Source organism: Ornithorhynchus anatinus, chromosome 1 (genome assembly GCF_004115215.2).
Source record: "Ornithorhynchus anatinus isolate Pmale09 chromosome 1, mOrnAna1.pri.v4, whole genome shotgun sequence".
Taxonomy (NCBI): Eukaryota; Metazoa; Chordata; class Mammalia; order Monotremata; family Ornithorhynchidae; genus Ornithorhynchus; species Ornithorhynchus anatinus.
This window is the reverse complement of record NC_041728.1, coordinates 27356930-27384064: the sequence shown is the minus strand read 5'-3', so window position 1 is coordinate 27384064 and position 27135 is coordinate 27356930. Positions and strand designations below refer to the sequence as shown.

At 47.2% G+C, this 27135-nt stretch overlaps 1 protein-coding gene across 1 annotated transcript in view; it reads left to right on the top strand.

The window, feature by feature from the left end:
• The window catches only part of MERTK (MER proto-oncogene, tyrosine kinase), a 91198-nt gene that overhangs the window by 54997 nt on the left and 9066 nt on the right, over nt 1-27135 (top strand). The window contains exons 8-16 of the mRNA XM_029071151.2: nt 2187-2338; nt 8001-8151; nt 9627-9780; nt 11753-11838; nt 14521-14616; nt 15470-15550; nt 18454-18546; nt 21391-21509; nt 26519-26628. Coding sequence (XP_028926984.1) covers nt 2187-2338; nt 8001-8151; nt 9627-9780; nt 11753-11838; nt 14521-14616; nt 15470-15550; nt 18454-18546; nt 21391-21509; nt 26519-26628 — 1042 coding nt within the window. The remainder of the gene's footprint in view (nt 1-2186; nt 2339-8000; nt 8152-9626; nt 9781-11752; nt 11839-14520; nt 14617-15469; nt 15551-18453; nt 18547-21390; nt 21510-26518; nt 26629-27135) is intronic.

Genomic DNA, 27135 nt, shown 5'->3' with positions numbered 1-27135 from the left:
GTTACACAGCAGCCAAGTGGCAGGGCCGGGATTAGAACCCCGGTCCCTCTGACTCCCAGGCCTGTGCTCTATCCACTAGGCCAGCTAATCAGGTCGGAACAGTCCCTGTCCCACGTAGGGCTCACAGTCTTAATCCCCATTTTGCAGATGAGGGAATTGAGGCCCAGAGAAGTGAAGTGGCTTGCCCGAGGTCCCACAGCAGACAAGTGGTGGAGCCGGCATTAGAACCCAGGTCTTCTGACTTCCAGATCCGTGCTTTTTCCACGAGGCCACGCTGCTCTTCACTGATTCTCAAAAGCTGAATGAAATCAAATCGAGGACGAGATATGAGTCAGGGAGCCTTGATAAGGTGCCTAAGTCTTTTCCGTGTGAGGATCTCAGTAAACCCAGCTGCCGTGAGGCAGACGGCCAACGCTGAGTCATCACGTCCAGCTCCAGAGGGGGAAACTGGGCACCGCAAACTCAGTCGGCTTTGTATTTTCTGGACTTTGAAGTTGTTGCTTCCTATTTCAGTTTATTTTATTCTGATTCGATGGGGACAGAATGGACGGCGGGACTCAGAAGCAAACAAGTCCTGAGTGTCTAAGCTGACTCCGCGGGCTCAGCTGAGACACTCAGGACTTGTTTTGCTTCCGCCTCCGACTTGGCCGTGTCAAACCCAGAGCGGTGGCCGGGGATGGGCCCATTATCACAGCCCGACAGATGGGGCTTCCGTCTATTCACCTCATTGTCCAAAGAATTGCCTCGGGTGACCTTGGGCAAGTCACTTCACTTTTCTGGCCCTCGGTACCCTCGTCGGTAAAATGGGGATTTAGACTTTGAGCCCCACGTGGAATAGGAACTGTGTCCAACTCGATGTGCTTGGATCCACCACAGTGCTTAGTACAATGCCTGGCACATAGTAAGCACTTAACAAATACCATTATTTTATTATTATTATTATCATTTTTTTTTGCCTTCCCCTTGCTGGGTAACAGCCAACGTTGTAACTAATTCATGGTGGCATTGTGATATTGTGTTCCTCTAGTCTTCCGTGTCTAGCTTTTCTATTCTTCCTAATTCTTCTCCAAACTGCATGATAAAACATCACCCTCTGTCCGTTGTGCATGTATAGGAATGCATTTATTGCAATGTATGTTTACACAGTGGCCTAGTAGATAGTCAGTCGTATTTATTGAGTGCTTACAGTGTGCAGAACACTATACTAAGTGCTTGGAGAGTACAGTAGAACAAGAAACAGGCACATTCCCTGCCCACAACGAATTTACAGTCTAGAAGGGAGATAGAAATAAATTACAGACATGGACATAAGTGCTGTGGGGCTGGGAGTGGGGGATGAATAAAGGGAGCAAGTTTAGGGAGTCACAGAAGGGAGTAGAAGAATGGGCCTGGGAGTCAGAGGGGCTTGGGTTCTAATCCCAGCTCCTCCGCTTGTCTGCTAGGTGATCTTGAGCAAGCTACTTCACGTCTCTGGGCCTCAGTTCCCTCATCTGTAAAATGGGGATTAAGACAGTGAACCTCATGTGGGACAGGGAGTGTGTCCAACCAGATTAGCTTGCATATACCTCAGCGATTAATACAGTACCTGGCACACAGTAAGCGCTTAACAAATACCTTCCCTCCAAAAAAAAAAAGGTCTCAGCATTGAGATTCAGTATGAGACTGAATGGAGGAAGCGTCACTTGCAAGAATGCCCCGGGGCAGAGGCCAGATTATGGGGGGCAGGTCTGTGTTTTCACCTCTACGGTCAGGAACCTCAACTCTATCACCGCGGGAGCTGGTTGTCCAGCTTCACAGCTAGGGAGAGCAGCCACCGAGACCTGCCTCCTCCAAGATCCTAGAGAAGCAGTGCGGCCTAATGGGGAGAACACGGGCCTTGGAGTCAGAAGGACCTGGGTTCTAATCCTGACCCCATCACTTGTCTGCTGGGTGACCTTAGGCAAGTCACTTCACTTCTCTATGCAAGTCACTTCACTTCTCTATGCCTCAGTTACCTCATCTGCAAAATGGGGATTAAGACCATGAGCCCCTTGTGGGACAGGCACTGTGTCCAACCTGATTCGCTTCTATCTCCACCAGCGCTTAGTACACATCATAAGCGCTTAACAAATGCCACAGTTGTCGAAGCGGTCACGTGAGATCATTTTTCCTGAGAGCTTTAGCCTTTCTCTCTGTTTCCTTTTCAGCCCCGTCGGCCGCCCCTTCGAATGTGTCCGTACATTTGAACGAATCCAGTAATTCCCTGGAAGTCAGATGGTTGACACCTCCGATCCAGCAGCACGAAGGAGCCCTGCTGGGTTTCTTCATCATCTACTGCTGGCAAGAGCTGGAGGTCAACGTGAGTCTGAACGCCCAGAAGTCTTGGTCCGGAAATTCATTCTTTCATTCATTCAGTCATATTTATTGAACGCTTACTGTGTGCCAAACATTATACTAAGTGCTTGGGAGAATATAATATAACATTAAATAGACACAGTCCCTTCCCATCAACGAGCTTACAGTGAAGCAATGGTTTGGCCCTCTCTTACAACACAGCTGTTCTTCTGGAGGGTTTAGCCGGTTTCTCTGTGGGAGCGGGCTTGGTCTTTCCGTGAGCCAGAGTAGGTACAAGAGCAGTGTTAAGCTCCTTCAAGGCAGGGTTTCTGTCTACCTATTCTATTGTATTCTTCTCCCAAGCGCTTAGTACATGTTTTGACTGATATATAGTTGCCCTTGGCATTGGAAAAAGGCAGTAATGAAGGCAAAATTCACCCATGCGTGTGCGGGTGGATGACAAGGCCGAGGCAGGACCTACAGCCCCAGTCACATTTCGCACAAAAGAGACTGCCCCTAGTTTGCTGGGAAAGGGACTGTGTTCGACCTGATTATCTTGTAACTACCCCACTGGTTAGTAATACTGTTTGACCCAGAGTAACTGCTTAACAAATACTCTTCTTCAACTTCTTCATCTTCTTCATCTTCTTCTTCTCCTTCTTTTTCTTCTCCTCCTCCTTCTCATCCTTTTTCTTCTTCTTCTCCTCCTCCTCATCCTTTTTCTTCTTCTTCTCCTTCTTCCTCCTCCTTCTCCTCCTCCTTCTCCTCCTCTTCTCCTCCTCCTCCTTTTTCTTCTTCTTCTTCTCCTTCTTTGTCCTCCTCCTCCTCCTTCTTCTTTTTCTCCTGCTCCTCCTCGTTCTGCTTCCTCTTCTCCTCCTCCTTCCCCTCCTTCCTCCTCTCTCCTCTTTCTTTCCTCCTCCCTTCTTCTTATTCAGTGTTTGCCAGGCGTGGCACTGTTTTCTCTTTTGCCTCTTTGCCTTTTTTTTTTAAATGGTATTTGTTAAACTGCCATTTTTCTACCTCTTGACCTGGAGAAAATCTCCTCACAAGTTCTCGCTGGCACAAAATCAGACATTCATCCCAGAGTACTTAGAAGGATCTTCCACATGTAGAGCGCTGAACTAAATGCCAGGGAAAAGAATGCAAGGGAACACAATCTTTCTGGCCTCTCGCTCGTGTAAGTTCCTTGTGAAGCTGTGTGGCCCAGAGGGTAGAGGCCGGGCCTGTGAGTCAGAAGGACCTGGGTTCTAATCCCAGCTCTGCCACATGTCTGCCATGTGACCTTGGGCAAGTCACTTCTCTGGGCCTCAGCTACCTCATCTGGAAAATGGGGATGAGGACTGTGAATCCCATGTGGGATACGGACTGAGTCCAACCTGATTATCTAGCCAGTGCTAGATCTAGCCCAGTGCTTAGAACAATGGCTTGGCACCTAGTAAGCGCTGAACAAATACCACAATTATTATTAATTATTATGAGTCTAAAGAATTGGCATTCACATTAGTTTTTGCTGTGCACCGGATATCATACCAAATGCCGGATTCATGGCGGCTCTGAAGACTGTGGGTAGCCTCAGCACAAAAGCTCTCACGCTTTTCTGTAAGTGGTGGTTCTGTGGTCAGCCATGTCCGTGAACTTTCCGGACAGTTAGCCCGGCTCATCCCCGCCTACTCGGGGAACTCCAGCTCCTCAAACTCGGTCCCTGGGTCCTTCTGTACGAATCCCTGGACGCTTTTAGCATTTGCTATTCACACCCCCATTCCCCCCGCCCAGCCCCTGTCAGCCCTGCAGCACTTATGTACATATCCATACTTTATTCATTTAACCACATTTATTAAGCACTTACTGCATGCAAAGCACTGTACTTAGCTCTTGGCACTGTACTAAATGCCTGTCTCCCCCTCTAGACTGTAAGCTTGTTGTGGACAGGGGACCAGTCTGCCAATTCCGCTGCCTTGTACTCTCCCAAGAGCTCAGTCCAGTGCTCTGCACCTGGTAAGTGCTCAGTAAACATCATTCAATCGATGGTATTTGTTAAGCGCTTACTGAGTGCAGAGCACTGGACTAAGAATTTAGGAGATTGGTCACCAACTTCATTGTTTGACCATCTCCCCTTCTCCTCGCCCTCACTGCAACCCCTCCCCGCCCCCCCAACCTAAAGCTTCACATCTACTCTACCTAAAAGACTTTTTCCTCACCTTAACAACCCCCTTCTCCTTCCTCCAAATTCTCCCCTGCCACCTATGGAAACTTGCTCTAGAAACTTCGGGACTTTTGTTTAGGTGTGGAGCAAGACTAATTAGCACAAAAATCAATAATTCAATAGTATTTATCGATAAATGGTATTTTTGAGCGTTTACTGTGTGCAAAGTACCATACTGGAAGTCGTAGACACTATCGCTACTCATGTAAGCTTGCTGTGGGCAGGAAATGTGTCCGTTTATTATGTTGTGCTCTCCCAAGCGCTTAATACAGTGCTCTGCACACAGTAAGCGCTCCATAAATACGAATGAATGAATGAGTGAGGAGGTTCCATCACCACCAGAATTAGAGCTGAATGGATGAGAGGAGATGAGATCCCTGTTCGGTAGCAGTTCGGATCAAGGCTTTAATGGAAGAGGCACCTAGAAAAAAGGCCAAAAAATGCGATTTCTCTGGATGGTCTGTGGATTTCAGTTTTCCCCGCTCTCGCCATTCCCCTCCCCATTTCTGTGAAGTTGAAAGTTAGCTGTACTTTTTGTTCCTTTTAAAAAAGTAACCGAATATGAAAGCAGACCTCAATTCCTGGCCTCTGGGACAATCTTGGGCTGCTAAGAAACTGCAGTCGATTAGGGCCCGGATCTCCCTCTGGAGGCAAGCATAGAGATACTGATTCTGTTTTGGCTCTCTACAGTCTTTCGGTTCCCGGGTTTTTTTTCTGTTTGGGTTTTTATGGTATCTGCTAAGCACTTACAATGGGCCAGGCACTGTGCTAAGCGCTGAGGTTGATACAGGATAATCAGGTTGGAGACAGTCCGTGTCCCGCGTGGGACTCACAGTCTTAATCCCCATTTGACAGATGAGATGAAGTAAAGTGAAGTGACTTGCCAAAGTTATGCAACAGGCAAGTGGCAGAGCCGGGATTAGAACCCGGGTCGTTCTGATTCCCAAGCCCGTGTTGTCTTGGTACAGCGCTTAGAACAGTACTCTGTGCAGAACACTGTACTAAGCCCTCGGGAGAGTACAATACAACAGAATTAGCAGACACGTTCCCTGCCCGTATCAAGCTTATGGCCTAGAGAGGGAGACTGAAACTAACATCAATAAATAAGTAATTTATAATGTATAATTTATAGATACGTATATAGCACTATGGGATTGGGAATGGGGAGAATATCCAATGTCCAAAGGTTACAGATTCAAGTCTAAGTGCTTAGACGGTGATGGTATTTGTTAAGCGCTTACTATGTGTCAAGCACTGTTCTAAGCGCTTGGGTAGATACAAGTTAATCAGGTTGGACACAGTCCCTGCTCCACATGAGCCTCACAGTCTTAATCCCCATTTTCCACATGCGAGAACTGAGGCCCAGAGAAGTGAAGTAACTTGGCCCAGGTCACCCAGCAGACAAGTGGCAGAGCCAGGAATAGAACCCAGGTCCTTTTGACTCCCAGGCCAAGGCTCTAGCCAATAGGCCATCCTGCTTCCCAGTGTCTGGCATATAGACAGCGCTTCACAAATGCAGTATTAAAAAAAGTGAAGTGGGGCGGAGGAGGAAGGAGGAGGAAAAATGTCTCTGCCTGTTGCATTCGATGGCGTATTGAACCTGCCATCTTTGTACCCAATTCCTCTGACTCATTGTCACATCGTCGCCAGACCGAATCTGGCCTTCCTCCCAGTGGGTCCTGGAATGGCTCATAAATACCCTGGCCAGCTGAGTCACAACTGCACAATTATGCAAGAGGGAAAAAAAAACAAACCAACTATTGAAAGGAATTATTCCTTCCCCCAGAAAGGGTAAGCCCGGGCACCACAGCAGCCTCACCGGGATTCCTCACACCTCACTCATTCAAACATTCATTCATTCATTCAATCGTATTTATTGAGCACTTACTGTGTGCAGAGCACTGTACTAAGTGCTTGGAAAGTACAATTCGGCAACAGATAGAGACAATCCGTACCCAACGATGGGCTCACAGTCTAGAAGGGGGAGACAGACAACAAAACAAGTAGATGGGCGTCAATACCATCAGAATAGATAAATAGAGCCATAGATAAATGCACATCATTAATAAAATAAAGAGCAGTAAATATGTAGAAATATACGCAGGTGCTATGGGGAGGGGAAGGGGGTAGAGCGGATGGAGGGAGTCGGGGCGATGGGGAGGGGAGGAGGAGCAGAAGGAAAGGGAGGGCTCAGTCTGGGAAGGTCTCCTGGCAGAGGTGAGCTCTCAATAGGGCTCTGAAGAGGGAAAGAGGGCTAGTTTGGCAGATGTGAGGAGGGAGGACATTCCAGGACAGCGGGAGCATGTGGGCCAGCGTCGATGATGGGACAGGCGGGAACGAAGCCCAGTGAGGAGGTGAGCGGCAGAGGAACGGAGTGTGCAGGCTGGGCTGTAGAGGGAGAGGAGGGAGGTGAGAGAGGAGGGGGCCAGGTGATGGAGAGCTTTGAAGCCAAGAGTGAGGAGTTTTTGCTTCATGAGAAGGTGGATAGGCAACCACTCGAGATTTTTGAGGAGGGGAGTGACAGGCCCCCAGCGTGTCTGCAAAAAGATAATCCGGGCAACGGAGTGAAGTCTAGACTGAAGTGGGGAGAGACAGGAGGATGGGAGATCAGAAAGGAGTCTGAGGCAGTAGTCCAGTCGGGATATTATGAGAGATTGTACCGGCAAGGTAGCAGTTTGGGTGGAGAGGAAAGGGATCTTGGCGATGTTGAGAAGGTGAGACCGGCAGTTTTGGTGACGGATTGGGTGTGTGAGGTGAATGAGAGAGCAGAGTCAAGGATTGCGGGCTTATGAGATGGGAAGGATGGCAGCGCCATCCACAATGGCGGGAATGTCAGGGAGAGGACAGGGTTTGGGAGGGAAGATGAGGAGCTCAGTCTTGGACATGGTGAGTTTGAGGTGGTGGGTGGACATCCAGATGGAGACGACCTGAAGGCAGGAGGAGATATAATGCCTGGAGGAAGGGAGAGAGAACAGGGGAGGAGATGTAGATTTGGGTGTCATCTGCGTAGAGATGGTAGTTGAAGCTGAGGGAGTGAATGAGTTCACCAAGAGAGTGAGTGCAGATGGAGAACAGAAGGGGACCAAGAACTGACCCTTGAGGAATCCCTACAGTTAGTGGATGGGAAGGGGAGGAGGAGCCCACGAAGGAGACCGAGAATGAACAGCCAGAAAGTTAAGAGGAGAACCAGGAGAGGACGGAGTCCGTGAAACCAAGGATGGATAATTTATTGTGTGCATACAAAGTAAGGGCTTAATACATACCACAATTATCATTATTAGCACAGTGCTCTGCACACAGTAAGCCATCAATAAATGTGATTGATTGATTGAATGATGGAAGAGTAATAGTTCATTGTCCTAGCTGCACAGACACCAAGCTAGCCAGTGGAGTCCTATTTATGGGAAGGAAAACAGGACGAAACTCCAATTTGCTCACTCCTGCTGCTCCAGGATTAAATGAACGTGTCCCCCATTTCCATCAGGACCGCTGCTCGGAAGACCACCGGAATTCCAGCTGGGCATTCATTCCCATCGAGGCCACCAACGCCACGGTCACCATCCGAGTAGCAGCCGTGACAAGCGGAGGCGCCGGACCCCTCAGTGACCCAGTGAAATTCTTCATTCCAGGAGTCGGTGAGCCCGAAACCCCCGTTCACAGCAAATAAAAGGCAGTCGGTGGCCTAGTGGAAAGAGCCTGGGCCTAGGAGTCAGAAGGCATGAGTTCTAATCCCGGCTCCACCTCTTATCTGCTGTGTGACTTTACTTCTCTCAGCCTCAGTTCCCTCATCTGCAACATGGGTATTCAGTACCTGTTCTCCCTTCTACTCATTCGGTGAGCCCCAGGTGGGACCTGTTGATCTTGTGTCTAACCCAGGGCTTAGTACAATGTTCAGTACTTAGTAAGTGCTTAACAAATGCCACGGTTATTATCATCATCATCATTATTGTTGTTATTGGATTGAGTGTGAGATTGCTACTATTATTATTACTAATTATTTTTAGATTAGTATTCGATTATTAGATTGAGTAGTGCCTGAGAGAACCTGGGGCAGGGCCTCCAAAGGGGACCAAATACATTTAATAATAGTAATAATAATGTATTAAATATAATATTTATATAATATATGATATATAATATGTCGTATGATGATCATGGTATTTGTTAAGTTCTATGTGCCAGGCACTGTACTAAGCACTGGGGTGGATACAAACAAATCAGGTTGGACACTGTCCCTGTTCTGTAGAGGACTCACAGTCTGAATCCCCATTTTACAGATGAGATAACTGAGGCACAGAGAAGCGAAGGCCATACAGCAGACAAGTGGCGGAGCCAGGATTTAAACCCTTGATCTTCTGATTGCCAGGCCCGTGCTCTATCCACTAAACCATACTGCTTCTCTAAAGAAGAACAAAGAATATTCTGCAAAGAATTAAAAGCAGGACCCTTTCAAAACTGCAAAGTAGTATGGCAGTGGGCTTTAAAGAGCTCCTGATAGGGCCCAAACTCCTTTCAGGATGTAGCAGAAAGAAAATTCCCCTTAGAACTGTCACAAGCAGGTTTTTAGCTAAGAGTTGCACCCTTTTCCCATATGACAGTTTTCTCCTTTTTATGGGCTTTTTATGGGTCCTGAGTCACTTAATACAGTGCTCCACAGTGCCCAGGCACTTAGGACAGTGCTCCGCACACAGTAAGCGCTCGGTAAATGCTATTGACTGATTAATTGAAGATATGGGGCTGGGATGACTGATGGCGACATTTAACTCAAAATTGGATTATTCAATCGTATTTAATGAGCACTTACTGTGTGCAGAGCCCTGTACTAAGCATTTGGAAGAGCATTCATTCGTTCAATCCATCATATTGATTGAACACTTACTGTGTGCAGACCACTGTACTGAGCACTTGGGAGAGTATTCAATCATTCGGTCATATTTATTGAGCGCTTATTGTGTGCTGAGCACTGTACTAAGTGCTTGGAAAATACAATTCAAGTACAATGTAAAAATAAACACATTCCCTGTCCTCAGAGAGCTTGAAGTCTAAAGAGGAGGCAGTTTCTGGAACAAGAGCAAATCTCCTTATTTTGCTTTAACGTACATTTCTCCAGGTTTAGCCAACTCCGCCCCATCGTCAACTCCGGCCCCCAGAAACTCGGATCCTGTGGTGATCATCCTCGCGTGCCTCTGTGGAGTGACAGTGATTGGGCTGGTTCTGTACGTCTCTGTGGCTATTAGGAGGAGAGCGCAGGAAACGAGATTTGGGTAAGCCAACGGTTACGGGAGAGAGAGTCAAGCAGAGGCCTACCCATTCCATTCCTAGCTTGGGCAGTGGCTAGCGAGTGGAAGGCCATCTGCTACGAGTCAAAACTCACCCGTGCTGGGCAGCAGCGGCACGGGAGAGAGTCGAGGGCAGAGACTCGAGTTTACCGCTTGGAAGGCGGCAATGGGAAACCACTTACAGATTTTTACCGAGGAAACTCTATGGATCCGCTACCTGAACGATTGCAGATGGAGAGCGGGGCGTTCTGGGAGAGATGTGTCCGTGGTGTCGCTATGGGTCGGAAACGGCTCTACGGCATAAGACAAGACAAGAACGGTGATAACGGTGTCAGTTGATGCGACATTTATTATGTGGTGGATTCACTCATCTAAAGCGGTCCCCACTCCGAGCTCCTTAAAGTATATCCAGAACATCCCCTAGGCGGTGCCAGAATGGTTCTTGAGAAGGGCCCAACCAAGGAGCCTCACACATCCTTATTTAGGCAGTTGCTGGAAAACGAGAAGCAACAAGGCCTAGTGGAAAGAGCATGGGCCTGGGAGCCAAAGGACCTGGTTTTAATTCCATGTCTTCCACTTGCCTGCTGTGTGACCCTAGGCAAATCACTTAACTTCTCTGCCTCAGCTTCCTCAAATGGGGTTTAAGTACCTATATTCCCCGCTGTTTGGACTGTGAGACCCAAGTGAGACAGGGTCTGTGCCTGACCTGATTAATTTGTATCTACCCCAGCGCTTAGAACAGTGCTTGACACGTCGTAAGTGCTTAACAAATACCACAATGATAACAGTGATAACAACAACAGCTATCATAATAATGATAAATGGCAAAGTCCATTCTTTGATATGCTTGGTTTTGGCTCTGGTCGAGATATCAAATGGCAGTCTCTCCAGAGATAAGCACAGTACTTTTTCACTTTTTCACTCAGTAATCTGATTCTTGGCAAGGAAAGATTTGTTTTATTAGAAACCACATAAGAAAAATCCAGTGACCACACTGGAATTAATATACATACATCTAGAAAGCTCGTAAATGGGGAGATATTTTTATGTGAATAATTCTCATCATCTATCTCCCGACCCTACCAAAGCTCAATATCGCAAAGTACTTGGTAGAGGATGCTTAGCCTCTAGACCGTAAGCTCACTGTGGGCAGGGATAATGTCTACCAATTCTCCCAAATGCTTAGTACAGTGCTATGCAGACAGTAAGCGCTCAATAAATATCACTGGTGATGATCCAGGTATTTAGCTAGGATGCAGATGTTCAGATCACATCTTTTGTCATTTGACCTCCTTCTGGGTTGGACTATTTGCTTTCCTGGATATTCTTTTCATAATCTGGTGTCTCCCTGATGCCAAGAAAGGTTTTGCTTTTAGTGACAAATTAACAACCCACAGGTGAAGGATCTGTCTCTTCCTGACCTTCCAGAGTGTCAGCCCCTAAGACTGAATGTTCCTTGTAGAATTTTAGCCCCAGGCCTGCAACTGATAGAAAAGGATCAACTGAATGGAATGACAAAATAATAATAATAATTGTATTTGTTAAGTGCTTACTGTGTGCCAGGGCTGTACTAAGTGCTGGAGTGGTACAAGGAAATCAGGTTGGACACAATCCCTGTCCGCCTGGGCTCACTGTCTTAATCCTCATTTAACAGATGAGGTAACTGAGGCCCAGAGAAGTGAAGTGACTCACCCAAGCCTATACAACAGACAAGTGATGGGTTCAGGATTAGAACCTATGGCCTTCTGACTCCTAGGCCCATGCTGTATTCATTAATCCTTGCTGATGTATGTAGTTAGTGGAAAAATGTATTTTCTAAGGCATCAAAGCAAGGAAATATAGTTAGATTTCTCGAACTACCCTTTGCATTACCATTTTGTGAGGAATCGTTTTACAAAATGAATCACAAGGGACTTCGGGGTGGGTTTTTTAAATTTGGTTTTTCTTTTCATTTTAGGAGCGCCTTCAGTGAGGAGGATTCGGAATTGGTAGTAAATTACAAAGCCAAGAAGTCATTCAGTCGGAGAGTTATCGAACTTACCTGTAAGTGACCGCATTCCCTCCGGGGAGGCTGGGTGGTGGTGTTTTTTACTAGTTATATCTGGGCAGCAGAAGATAAACCTGTGGGATTCCCTCAAGAAGGGCAAGCCAGTCAACAGGAGACCGCAGCCTAGGGGGTCACCAGGTTGGACAGGATATCCATCCTGGATGACCGGAGAAAGTGTTAGGAGTGGAGAGGAAAGAGAAGCAGCCTGGCTTAGTGGATAGGTTCCAATCCCAGCTCCACCACCGGTCTGCTTTGTGACCTTGGGCAAGTCACTTCACTTCTCTGGGCCTCAGTTCCCTCCTCTGTAAAATGAGGATTGAGACTGCGAGCCCCATGTAATCCAGGAACTGTGTCCTACCTGATTGTATTGCATCTACTCCAGTGCTTAGAACACTGTCTGGCTCATAGTAAGGTTTTCACAAATAGCACAGTTATTATTATTAGCGCAGAACTCTGCACCCCATAAGTGCTCAATAAATGCCATTGATTGATTGCCTGAATGATTGATATGTGATAATTCAGTCACCTCTTCTGTAAAATGGGGATTAGGACTGTGAGCCGCATGTGGGACAGGGCCTGTGTCCAACCTGATTAGCTTGTATCTACCCCAGCGCTTAGTACAATGCCTGGCACATAGTAAGCGCTTAACAAATACCACTGAAGAAAAAAATAGGTCTGAGCAAGCCATCGTTGCTCCTGGAAATCAAGCGTTTGCCCTGCTAAAAGTGGGCTACCACTTCCCTATCCCAATCAAAAACCCTATGTAAGTAGACAGTCCTGGATCTAAGTTGTTCGATCAGTGACCAGGAAGCCGTGGCACTCGGCAATCCTCAGGTACCTGAGAAGCTCTATCCCACTGCCGGCCCCAAATGGGAGACGGACTTGAAAAATTCCCTAAACTTCACCCTCCTCATCAAACCTCCAAGCGGCTCACTAGAAGGCTACGCCTAGTGAACTTTAATCTGGCAATGCAATTAACGGATCAAAAACACAAGCAACTATCTCGAAGTACACGCAGTGCAGAAGAGAGTGTCCATTACTCATCCCACACACGGGGGGGGTGTGGGTGTGTGTTTGTGTGTGTGGACAGGCGCTTCCTGCCCGTAACGTCATCTGGGAAAACGACAGCTTTCCCTAATGGTTAGAGCCCGGGAGGCAGGAAGACCTGGGTTCTAATCTGCTCTACCACCTCTCTGCTGCGTGGCCTTGGGCAACTCGCCTCACTTCTCTTGCCTCAGTTACCTCATCTGGCAAATAGGAATTAAGACTGTGAGTCCCGCGTGGGACGGGGACAGTGTCCAAACTGATTAGCTTCTATCTACCCCAGTGCTTAGAACGGTGCCTGACACATGATAAGCACTTAACAAATAACATGAACAAAATACTTTTCGATATTTTACAAGGGGCTGGAGAAGGGCTGAGCTTTCAATCGGTTGCAACTTGGAGTGTGAGCAAAGCTACAATTGTTCAAACCTTAATAGACATTGGGGGCCTTCCTGCTTATCCTGTCGGTGTCCTTTCGTTTCCTTGGACTCTGATTAGATATCGAGGCCCCTAGATCTTCAGCAGGCCCTGATTTTGTTCCGGGGGTTTGCTTGGGGATATTTAAGGGCATCTCTTTGTTTCCAAATATGGTCCTTTAATCAATTAGTGGTATTTATTGAGCACTTACTATGTTTAGAGCACTGTACTAAATGCTTGGGAGAGTACAGTGAAACAGAATTAGTAGGCCCGTTCCCTACCCATAATGAGCTTACAGTCTCGGCGGGGAGCTCGTTGTAGGCAGGGATTGGGTCTACCAACTCTGTTGTACAGTACTCTCCCAAATGCTTAGTACAGTGCCCTGCACACAGTAAGTACAGTTTGGCCTGGTGGAGAGAGCACTCAGAAAGACCTGAGTTCTAATTCCACCTCTGCCAATTGCTTGATGTGTGACTGGGCAAGTGACTTAAAGAAGCAGCGTGGCTCAGTGGAAAGAGCACAGATTTGGGAGTCAGAGGTCTTGGGTTCTAATCCCAGCTCCGCCACTTGTCAGCTATGTGACTTTGGGCAAATCACTTAACTTCTCTGGACCTCAGTTACCTCATCTGTAAAATGGGGATTAATACTCTGAGCCCCATGTGGGACAACCTGATTATCTTTTATCCCCCTCCCCCACAGCACTTAGAACAGTGCTTGGCACATAGTAAGCACTTCACAAATACCACCATTATTATTGATTATTATTCTTTGTCCTTCAGTTTCCTCAACTGTAAAATGGGGATACCTGTTCTTCCTCCTACCTGGTCATAGTTATTGAGCACTTAATGCATGAAGAGCACTGTACTAAGCACTTGGAAGAGTACACTATAACACTAAACAGACACATTCCCTGCCCCATTTTGCAGATGAGGGAACTGAGGCACGGAGAAGTAATGTGACTTGCTCAAGGTCACACGGCAGTTAAGTGATGGATTGGAATCCAGGTCTTCTGAATCCCAGGACCGGGGTCTTTCCACTAGGCCACACTGCTTCTCAGTAAGAGGAAGAGAGCTGCTTGAGTACATTAAAGCCAGTGGCTAGGAATTTCTTCTTGGTGCAGAGAGGAATGGGGGGAAGACTATCTTGGAAAGTTTCCCATGGGACTCATGTCAGAAAATACTCCCTATCGACAACTACCCTGCACACTTCTTTTATAGTAAGCAGCTTGGGAGTCAGTGAAGAGCTGCAAAATAAACTGGAAGACGTGGTGATTGACAGAAGCCTTCTAACACTTGGGAAAATTCTGGGAGAGGGTAAGCAATTCGTAATACGTACTTACAAGCAGTCAAATGGACCAGACTCCCCATTTTGAGTGAATGAGAATTCTGTCGAATGACTGTGAGGGTCTATAGACTTGCCTGTACCCTTCCTCTTTTTAAAGGAAAAACCGAGGCGACTAGAGTAATGATACCCAGATATTGTTGTGATGGAAGCTCACCACGTTTCCTTTGTGGGAGTGGAAATGGGAAAAATCTCTGGCTGAACTACTTAATCACTCTGTTCTGTTTTCTTTCTCATGCCAGGTCTCTTTCAATTATTTCACAGACCAAAGGTGATACTAGTTTCTTTTTCCCTGTGTCCAAAAGGAATGACAACTCTCTCCCTTTTTTGGCACTTCATTTTCAGTCCATGAGCTGTAAAACTTTACTGAAGGGCAGTACCTTTGAGTCACTTGAATTAATCACCGGGCATAATAAATTATCGGTTCCAGGTCAACTGGGGCAAAGGTTTAGATTATGGTCTAAACCTTATTACTTATGCAGTACAAAACTGGGAATGTTTATAAAATGACCTTTCTAAAGAAATCCTGTAGGTTTAGTCTTAGCGGGTTCATCCGAGGTGAACGTTGTCTTTACAAACTACTTCATCTCTCCTTTCTGAATGAGAGGAGGAACCTCATGGTAGTTCAGCTCCCCTGGGGCAAGGAGGATACTCCCAATATGCCTCTGGACATCCCTCCCCTCCACAGACTATAAACTCGTTGTGGGCAGGAATGTCACTGTTTATTGTTGCATTGTACTTTCCCAAGTGCTTAGTACGTGCTCTGCACACAGTAAGCGCTCTATAAGTACGATCAAATGAATAATTTGTCGTTGTGCTTCACAGGAGAGTTCGGATCAGTGATGGAAGGAAATCTTAATCAGTCCGATGGGACCTGTCAGAAAGTCGCAGTAAAAACTATGAAGCGTGAGTAATCCCTGAGACTGTAAACTCATCTCTAGACTGTAACCCCCCCACTCTTATTTTTTCCTCAATATACTTGTTAAGTGCTTACAGTATCAGGCACTGTACTAAGCGCTGGGGTAGATACAAGCTAATCGGGTTGGATACAGTCCGTGTCCCACACGGGACTCACAGTTTTCATCCCTATTTTGCAGATGAGGGAACTGAGACACAGAGAGGTGAGTGACTTGCCCAAGGTCACACAGGACAAGTGGCGGAGCTGGGATTAGAACCCAGGTCCTTCTCACTTCCAGGCCCGGGTTCTATCCACTAGGTCATGCTGCTGCTTATTGTGAGCAGGGTGTGTGTCTTCCAACTCTATTATATTCTCCCAAGCGCTGACAGCTATGGTCTGCATACAGTAAACGCTCAATAAATATCATTGATTGGATCGATTGATACATTCACATTGACGAGGAAGAGTCCATTTCCAACTCTTCTCTTCCCTCCAAAGCTAGTCTCAGTTTTGGCAATTCATTTAGATTAATTTATTGAGTGCTTACCGTGTACAAAACACTGTATTAAGCGCTTGAGAGAGTACAGTATAACAACAGACACATTCCTACCCACAATGATCTCACAGTCTAGAGAGCTCTATCTCTAGACACGTTTCAATCAATGGGATTTATTGAACACTTACTGTGGCTGAGCACTGTACTAAACTCCTGGGATAGTACAATACAGTAGAGTAGGATATCAAAGTTCCCGCACACAAGGACCTTACAGACTATTTGTCATTATCCATTGTCAGCCACATAATGGTGAGGGGTGAAGAAGGAGTAATAAAGAAGTGTGTGCATGTGATCACACATTTATTCCACAAAGTTCCACGCAGCTGAGTTTGTGGCCAGGAAATAGTGAAGGAATGGAGCCCGGAAAATTCATTCAGTCATATTTATTGAGCGCTTACTGTGTGCAGAGCACTATACTAAGCGCTTGGGAAAGGACAATACAACAATAAACAGTGACATTCCCTACCCACAGTGAGCTCACAGTCCACAGAAAATATTTGTGCCTAATAAAAAAATAATTACACCATGTCTAGGAAGGTTTGAAACTTAGATTCAGGTAAGCAGACTTCCATAAATAGATTTCCTAGTGCAGAGCTTAAATGCTACCATCTCTATCATATCATCAATCGATCAATAATATTTACTGAGCACTTACTGTCTGCAGAGTACTGTCCTAAGCACTTGGGAGAGTTCAGTACAACAGAGGTGGTAGGTATGTTCCCGCCCCACAAGGAGCGCAAGACGTCAGTTGGGGATTCGGAATAAGCTAACATCTCATTATGATTTTAATTGGGTTTTAGTGCACTTTGATTACAACTTTCATCAAAGCTCATTTAGACAGTCGGCTATAGATTAGGGATCATCTCCACATGGGGGACAGGGGGTACCTGTTTCCAGAGGAGGGGCAAAGCTTTTGTCCCCAGAAGCTTTGGTTCCATCTTCCAACTGACACCTGAAGTGGCCGTGACACCATCCAGGCCAAACAAAACCTCAGCCCCATCAGCCCGGGCTCTGCCAAACTTGGAAGCTTCTCATTTGGGTCGGGGGCGGGGGTTCGTTGTGGGCAGAGAACGGGTCTGCTAACTCTGTTGAAGTGTTCTCTCCCAGAACGCTCAGTACAGTGCTCTGCACATAGTAAACGCTCAATAAATACCATTGGTGATTGACCGATTGAAAAGAACTCCTCATTTTCAGAGCAGGTTTTTCTGACTTAGCCCCACTCTTCTGCCCCTTCCCTTGACCTGTTCCCTTTGTCCACCCCCACAATTCCTCCAGAGTTGATGGGAGGGACTGCTGACCGACTGAGTTGTCGATTCTCTTAATGTTGTTTCTTCAGTAACCCTCCGGAAAGATTTTCTGTTACTTCTGAAAGTGACATTGTGAAACTGCCCTTTTTTTTGTTTTACCCCCCTCAAATTTAGAATCTACTTGCAAGAGGAAACTGAAGGGCCAGTCAGCCTGCATGCCTTTCTAAAATAACCTTTTACATTCGAAATAAGTGGGGATGGAATGCTTGGTGCAGATTTTAGAGCTGATAGACCGAGTCACTTAATCAGCAGCAGAATTTATGGACCCAGTTCAGTCATGCAAACCAAGACTGTGGCCAAAGACGCGCTTGTTAAGTAGCCTGCCCAAGATCACACAGCAGAGAAGTGGCAGAGGCAGGATTGGAATCCAGGTCCTTCTGACTACCAGGCCTGTGCTCTATGCACTAGACCACACTGCTTCGCTTTCTGTGTGCAGAGCTCTGTATTAAACCCTTGGGAGAGTAAAATGTAACATACGCATTTCCTGCCCACAACGAGCTTACAGTCAAGAAGTGGGGGACAGTCATTAATATAAATAAATGAATTACGGATATGGACATTAGTTCCATGGGGCTGAGGGAGGGGTAAATAAAGGGAGCAAATCCAGTCAATGCAGAAGAATAAGGTCTGCTGTTCCTCCCGCTTCCGGGATCCTGTTTGGTTTTCCCAGTGATCTGCGAATGAATGCCGAGGGTCAAGGGGCCTCTGGTCAGGAATATCAGGCTCTTGTTTCTGTAGCCCAGAGCATGCTGGAAAGCAGCAGCAGAGGGTAAATTGGGCACGAGGGACGGCAAAGCTGGGGAAGATCTTGTCTGGATGGAAGCCGTTAACTTTTATGCCAAGTCCGCCTCATTTTGTGGCCCCCAAAATGACCATTCCCTCCTTGCAGCTTCACATCGACAGGAAACGGTCTAATTGCGGTCATACAAACAAGCCAGCGGCAGCAAGCCGGTCGGAGTGGTTGGTTATTTTTCCAGGTGACCTGTCTGTTTGGTAACCTAGTTGTGTTTTTTTCCCCACTCTGATTTGCATTAATTTCCTTTTGCAGTGGATAACTTTTCCCAAAGAGAGATCGAGGAGTTTCTCAGCGAAGCCGCGTGCATGAAAGACTTCGATCACCCAAATGTTATCAAACTCCTAGGTACGTAACCCAGCCCATGAAAAATTCAAAAGCCGGGGCTGCCGAGTGGTAATCCGGTCAGATGAGATCCCGGGAGAATAGATTTTTCACCAGGATTTCCCTCTTAGCCTCTTAGGACTTTCCTCGACCATTCCCCCTTCCTGTTTAGGTAGGCCTCAGCTTTACTGCCGTGCGATCGGGTGGTCTCTGAGGGTCCACGGGGTCCGGATGTTTTAATCAATGCGCTTGCTCATCTAGGCCCTGAACAGCTTCTTTCCTGACTTCTGCATCAGACATTTCTACATCAGCCTGGCTACTTTGTCTCTCTGAGTCGGGACTTTTGCTGCAACCTGCTCTCCTCTCCTCCTCCTCTCACGTCTCTCTTCTCCCACCTGTTCTTTGACTCGGCTCAGACGCCCTCTGGCCATCAGCCATCAGACAATTTCCCCTTCCTGCATCTGTGCGTCTCGTTCTGTGTCTTGTTCTGCTTCTTCAACGGTGAGCGGAGTCTCGGTTTTCGGGCGGGTGAGACCGAAGGGACAGTCGGGCCTGAACAGGGGGCAGTCGGAGAATAGAAAGGATGCAGCCTGTTGGAAGCAGAGTTCTTTCTCTAAGGCCTTCGGAGGTCAGTCTCCATCTCGGAACATTGTATTCTCTTTTGCCAGAGATGGAGTTTGATCCCCCAAGCTAAAGTCACAGGCAAAAGACCGCATAGTCCACGGAGACGGGCACATCTTTGGCATTCTTCGGTCAATCAATCGATGCTCTTTATTTAGTGCTTACTGTGTGCAGAACACTGTATTAAACTTTTGGCTAAGGACAGTATGGTCGATGTGATCCACATCAAAACAGCACGTCTTAGTCAGAGAAGCAGCTTGCTCAGTGGAAAGAGCACGGGCTTTGGAGTCAGGGGTCATGGGTTCAAATCCCGGCTCGGCCATTTGTCAGCTGTGTGACTTTGGGCAAGTCACTTAACTTCTCGGTGCCTCAGTTACCTCATCTGTAAAATGGGGATTAAGACTGTGAGCCCCACGTGGGACAACCTGATTCCCTTGTGTCTACCCCAGCGCTTAGAACGGTGCTCGGCACATAGTAAGCGCTTAACAAATACCAACATTATTATTAGTAGCAAGAGCCGGGGCTTGGAAGTCAGAGATCGTGGGTTCTAATTCCGGCCTCACCACTTGTCAGCTGTGTGACTTTGGGCAAGGCACTTAATTTCTCTCTGCCTCAGTTCCCTCATCTGTCTAATGGGGATTAAGACTGTGAGCCCCACGTGGGACAACCTGATAATCTTGTACCTACCCCAGCACTTAGAACAGTGCTTGGCCCATAGTAAGTGCTTGAGAAATACCATCATCATCATCCTTGCTCACAAGGAGCTTCCAGTGTACAGTGGGAGACAGACGTTAAATTAGAGAGAGGAGGCCAGACTGCAAATGATGAATCTCATGTTGGAGATGGAGATTAAAAAAAGAAATGTGATATTAAGCACTTACTATGTGCCAGGCACTGTATTAAGTGCTGAGGTAGATACGAGGTGATTGGGTTGGACACAGTCCCTCTCCCACATGGGGCCCTCGGTCTTAATCCCCATTTTAAAGATGGGGGAACTGAAGCCCGCAGAAGTCAGGTGACGTGCCCAGAATAACACATCACCCGAATGGTGGAGCCGGGATTAGAATCCAGGTCCTTCTGACTCCCGTGCCTGGGCTCTATCTACAAGGCCACACTGCTTAGGCCTCCTCATTGATTGGTGACTCCTGTCTCAAATGCTGAGCGCTATCAAGGATCGCTGGCGTAAAGGGAATGGGGATTCATTTTGCAATTTAACTTCCACTTTTCCTAATGAATGGCAAATTTTTCTCGATTCTCCCCTAGCTAAACACGCTAGTGTCTCCAGTTTTCGGTTCCACAGGCTAAGACAAAACTTCTCTAAGCTTGTTGTGGGCACAGAATGTGTCACCAACTCTGTTGTACTCTCCCAAGCGCTTAGTACAGTGCTCTGCACACAGTAAGCGGTCAATAAATACGATCGACTGATTACTTTTCACAAGGATAGGATAATCATAACAGGAGAAGCTTGGAGCAGGAGACTGAGACATGGTCCATGTCTTGTGTGTAATCACAAGGAAATAATCCATGCTGTCCTAGTTCTCCAGCGTGCTGTGGGAAATGCTAAGTGGGAAAGCCTTTGGGAATCTGATGAGGTAGTTGGGAACCTGGCGATGTGAAATTATTTCCCAAAAATCATTTGAATATCCAATATTATTTAATTCTGGGGAAAATGGTGATCATAATTATTTAAGTCAAGAGATGCTCATTGTGGGCAGAGAATGTGTCTGTTTATTGTTGTATTGTACTCTCCCTAGTGCTTAGTACAGTGCTCTGCATCCTGTAAGTGCTCGCTAAATGATTGAACGAACGAATGAGATCAATGTTATTATCACTCCACAGCAATTTCATAATACTTAGTACTGGTTTTTACACTCATCCATCAGTTATTTGTAGAGAACCAGAGTTCACTGGGAACTACGTCAATCAATGATATTTACTGAGTGCTTACTGTGTGCAGAACACTGTCCCAAACGCTTGAAAGAGGCGAATACAGTAGAGTAGGTAGACACAAACCCTGCCCACCTGGTGGTAAACCCGCTGTAATTCCTGTTGTTCCTCACGGTTGGTCAGAAACGAGACAGTGGCACGGACCGGCTAGGAGTGGACGAAGAGTGTTCAGGCTAAAGAGAATCCAGCCACCAGTAGGCATTGGTTTAGTTGGTCCGGAAGCGCACGATTGAGTCGTCTCTCCGCGGTAGATGGGATATGATGCGTCCTGCATTTGGCTAAACTAGTTTCTCTTCCCAGGTGTGTGCATAGAATTGAGCTCTCAGCGGGTGCCCAAGCCGATGGTGATCCTACCCTTCATGAAATATGGAGATTTACACACTTACCTTCTCTACTCCAGGCTGAAGACCAGCTCCCAGGTAGGGACCCGTCCGTGGAGGCGGGGTCCGCGACCCCGATGGCGGTAATTAGGCCCAGGGTCTGAAAGTGATCTGTCTGGGCCCAGCTGAAATAAGGCAGGGAGTGGTGATGAAGATCAGGGAGCGGGCCAAAATAAAAAAGGAAATGGACTCTGTTCCTCCTTCCAGTTCTATTCTGTTTGGTTCCTTAATAATAATAGCAATGGTACTTGTTAAGTGCTTACTATGTGCCAAGCACTGTCCTAAGTGCTGGGGAAGATACAAGTTAATCAGGCTGGTCACAGTCCCTGTCCCACTGGGGGGCTCAGTCTCAATCCCCATTTTACAGATGAGGGAACTGAGGCCCAGACAAGTGAAGTGACTTGCTCAAGGTCACACAGCAGACATGTGGCGGAGCAGAAATTAGCCAGAATTAGTTCTGCTGGCCAACCAGATCTAGTTCCTTCCTCACAGACCCCGGTCTTGGAACACAGAATCTCCCTCCCCTCTCACTAACGCCTGAGGAGGAAATCAAAGAGGTGAGATCTATGCCCTGCCACTTTTGAAGTGCTCCCTTCTCTACCTCAAATATGAGCCCCTTTTTTTTAATGATATTTGCTAAACGCTTACTACGTGCCAGGCACTGTACTGAGCTCCGGGGAAGATACAAGCTAATCAGGTTGGGCACAGTGTGTCCTGCATCGGGCTCACAGTCTCAATCCCCATTTTTCAGGTGAGGGAATGGAGTCAAAAGGAAGGGAAGTGATTTGCCCAGTGTCACCCAGCAGACACTTGGGAGAACTGGGATGAGAATCCAGACCCTTCTGACTCCTAGGCCCGGGTTCTCTCTGCTAGGCCACACTGCTTCTTTTCCCTCCCCTTCTCCCTAGGACCATTGTTGGGGACACTCTCCTTTCCTTGTCCTGCTAACTCCCTCTCTCACTTTATTTACTGTGATGTTTATCAAGTGCCTACTGGTGCCAAGCACTCTGCCAACCGCTAGAGTAGGTGCCAGATAATCAGATCAGCCCCAGTCCCTGGTCCACCCAGGGCCAACTCTCTAAACAGAAGAGAGAGTAGGTATCTTTGGAAGCAGCGTGGCCTAGTGGAAAGAGCGCAGACCTGGGAGTCAGAAGGACCTGGGTTCTAATTCTGGCTCTTCCACTTGTCTGTTGTGTGACCTCACTTCTCTTTGCCTCAGTTCCCTCATCAGTAAAATGGGGATTAAGCCTGTGAGCCCCATTTGGGACAGGGACTGTGTCCAACCTGATTACCTTGTATCTACGCCAGCGCTTAGAACAGTGCTTGACACATAGTGCTTAATAAATACTATTATTACTATTATTATTAATAAGGACAATGATAGTGGGAGTGGAATCGGCTTCAAAGAGCTACCAGGCCAAAAAGCTGCCATTTGGGGTGATTAATAATAATAATGCTGGTATTTGTTAAGTGCTTACTGGTTGCCAAGCATTGTTCTAAGCGCTGGGGTAGACACAAGGTAATTAGGTTGTCCCACATGGGGCTCTTAATCCCCATTTTACAGATGATAACTGAAGCACAAAATGGTTAAGTGATTGCCCAAAGTCACACTGTGGACAAGTGGCAGGGCCGGGATTAGAACCCACGACCTCTGACTCCCAAGCCCGGGCTCTTTCCGCTAAGCCACGCCCCGATCGGAAACAGTCGGCTCTGGTCAGACCTGGGATGAGCAGGGCAGGGAATAATAATAATAACAATAATAATGGCATTTGTTAAGGGAATCCTGCTCAGAAATCTATGGGAGCCTTTTCCGTGGGCCTGGGCCTCTTAGGGGGTTCAGGAACATCGGGAAGCCAGGCAGCCCGCCCAAGGCCTGGAAAAATATTTGCAGTTACCTGTCTTCTCATCTGTGCCAAGTCGGCGCTTTGCCAGGAAAAGAGCAGGCCACACCACCCATTTCTGATTCTGTTTGGCCTCAGGGCCAGACCAAGCCAGCTTTCACACCTCAGGAAGCTCCTGACCGATCCTCTGCTGTATAACGATGCATAAAGGACGTACTCAGTGCGGGTGTCCAAGGGCAAGGGAGTTAGTTAAACTCCCCATTAATCCCCCATTAAATGGGGATTAGCTAAACTCTCCTCTCCTCTTCATCAACTCCTCTCCTCTTCGTCAACACCTCCTCTTCATAAACATCCTATAGCTTCTGAGGGAGCCAGTGGAATTGAGAAGCGGCATAGGCTATGGGAATTGGCTCTATCTGTTGCCGAATTGTACATTTCAAGCGCTTAGTACAGTGCTCTGCACATAGTAAGCACTCAAATACGATTGAAAGAATGAATGAATGAAGAATCCTGATCTAGGAGTCAGAGGAGCTGGGTTCTAATCCTGCCTCTGCCACTGGCCTGCTGCGTGACCTTGGGCAAATCGCTTAATTCTCTGTTCCTCGGTTTCCTCATCTGTCAATGAGAATTCAATCCCTGTTCTCCCTTCGCCATAGATTGTGAACCCCATGTGGGACAGGGGCTGTGTCCAAGCCAGTGAACTTGCATCTACCCCAGCGCTGAGTAGACTTGACACATAGTAAGCGCTTAACAAATACCATTATCATCTTCCCCCACTGTGGGAAGAGTTCACACGTAGGGCTGTGGGCGTGTTACACGTCATGGGGACAGGCCGGAGGGGTTCCAAGAGCCACACGGAGTCAGTTCCCCCTCCTTCGTGACTTTGGGCAGACAGGCCTGTAACCTTTGACCCTCACCTGACAATCATCCAGCTGTACCTCAGTCCATTCCTCCAGTTGTAAAACAGGAAAGAATGAGAACCAGTCATTCCTGGTGGGGTCGATGTGTGGAACTCTAAGCTGCACTGGGAAATGTTTCACCCAATGCGGGGTAAAGGTTGAAGGCGGTTCTTTTTTATTTTAATGGCATTTGTTAAGTGCTTACTATGTCCCAGGCACCGTACTGAGTGCTGGGGTAGGTACGAGCTCATCGGGTTGGACACGGTCCCCGTCCCACATAGGGCTCACAACTAGGAACAGTGTCTAATTCTCACCATGGCCTAGGGGGAAGAGCACGGGCCTGGGAATCAGAAGATCTGGGTTTTAATCCCGTCTCTGCTACTAACCTCCTGTGGAGGGACTTAGCAAGTCGCTTTGAGGACCTCAGTTTCCTCAAATGTAAAATGGGGAGTCAGTATCTGTTCTTCCTCACACTTAAACTGTAAGCCCCTTGTGGGACAGGGACTGAGTCTGACCTGATTACCTTATATCGATTCCAGTGCTTATTACAGTGCTCAACACATAGAAAGCGCTTAATCTATACCATCATTATTGCTGTGTATCCTTCCCCAGTGCTTAGTGCAGTACTCTGCGCATAGAAAGCGCTGAATGAAATACAATTACTACTATTCCAGTCTAAGGGAGAAAATGCAGCCTCTTCACTGCATGCCAACAATAATAATAATATTTGTGGTATTTTTTTTAAGCACTTACTATGTGCCAGGCATTATTTAAGCACTGGAGTGGATACAAGGAAATCGGGTTGGACACAGTCCCCATCCTACACGGGGCTCATGATCTTAATCCCCATTTTCCAGATGAGGTAACTGAGGCCCAGAGAAGAGAAGCGACCTCCACAAGGTCACACACCAGACACGAGGCAGAGCCAGGATGAGAACCCAGGACCTTCTGACTCCCCGGTCCCGGCTCTATCCACTAGACCACACTGCTTCTCACTAGGCCATGCTATTTCTCAAGTCATGAATCTGCAACAGCCAGATGTACATGGAAGACAGAGAACTGTAGCATGGCTTAGGCCTGCTGACTCAAAGAACGAGAGGAAAAAACGACTTCCAGCTGCATCAACAAAGAACGAATTCCCTCTTGCCTTATATAGCGAAAAACCTCCAGTAGCTTCTGACCAGTATAACTCCTGACCACTCAGTTTTACAGTTTCTGCCTCAGGGTAGACCCTGTTTTAGGAAGAGAAAAACCTGACTGAGTCTTTTCCTCAGTTAAATTCCGTAGGGTTGGGGTAAAAAGAGCAGTTTGTGTGTGTTTGTATTTATGCGTGTCCGCCCCTAGCCCCTGGTGACACGTCAGCAGTTCTCAGCCTATTTGAGCCACGGGATTGCCTCTCAGTCGATCGGTCAGAGCTATTTGTTTGATTACTGTATCAGCCTCCTTGCTGACCTCCCTGCCTCCTGTCTCTCCCCACTCCAATCCATACTTCACTCTGTTGCACGGATCATTTTTCTACAAAACCATTCAGGCCATGTTTCCCCACTCCTCAAGGAACTCCAGTGGTTTCCCATCCACCTCCACATCAAGTAGAAGCTCCTCATTATTGGCTTTGAAGCACTCAGTCACCTTGCCCTCTCCTACCTCACCTCGCTACTCTCCTACTAGAACGCAGCCTGCACACTTCACTCCTCTAACGCTAATCTTCTCACTGTTCTTCGATCTCATCTAGCTCTCTGCCGACCTCTCGCCCACGTCCTGCATCTAGCCTGGAACGCCCTCCGTCCTCAAATCAGACAAACAATTACTCTCCCCTCCTTCAAAACCTTACTGAAGGTACATCTCCTCCAAGAGGACTTTCCTAAGTTCTCTTTTCCACTTCTCCCTCTCTCTTCTGTGTCGCTCCGACTTGCTCCCTTCTTTCTTTCCCCCCTCCCAGCCCTTATGTCCGTATCTGTAAGTTATTTGTTTATATTAATGTCTGTCTCCCCCTCTAGACCGTGAGCTCGTTGTGGGCAGGGAATATGTCCGTTTACCGTTATGTTGTACTCTTCCAAGAGCTTAGAACAGTTTATAAAGGACTCAATAAATACGATTGAATGAATGAATTTATTGAGGACTTACTGTGTGTAGAGCACTGTACTAAGCAGCTTGGGAGAGTACAACATAACACAATATAACACAATGTAGACACAACGCCCGCCTTCCAGGAGATTACGCCCCTACCCCGGCATCAGCGGGAAAGGGTCATTGGAATTTGCTGTTGGGAGCAGCTTCTCATTCCCTTCTTCCTTTCTATCCCAACCAGCACACGCCTGTGCAGACCCTGTTGAAGTTCATGGTGGATATTGCACTGGGGATGGAGTATCTGAGCAGCAGGAATTTTCTTCACCGAGATTTAGCGGCTCGCAACTGCATGTGAGTGTTCTGGCTTCACTTTACTTCCCGGGACATCAGACTCATCCCGGACCCTCGGCTGTGTTCCAGAGAGAAGCAGGGAAGTCTAGTAGAATGAGCACGGGAGCCAGAAGACCTGGGTTCTAATCCTAGTTCCACTCCTTGTCTGCTCTGAGACCTTCGGCTAGTCTCAGAGCTTCTTTGAGCCTCAGTTTCCCTAACTGTAAAATGGATAATTATAATTATAATAATAATTATGGTATTTGTTAAGCACTTATTATGTACCAAGCACTATTCTAAGTGCTGGAATAGATATAGGGAATTAGGTTGTACCGTGTGAGGCTCACACTTTTAATCCCCATTTTACAGATGAGGCAACTGAGGCCCAGAGAAGTTAAGTGACTTGCCCAAGGTCACAGCAGACAAGTGGCAGAGCTGGGATTAGAACCCATGTTTTCTGACTTCTAAGCCCGTACTCTTAGCACTAAGCCAGTACCTGTTTACCCTTTCCTGTAGACTGTGAGCCCC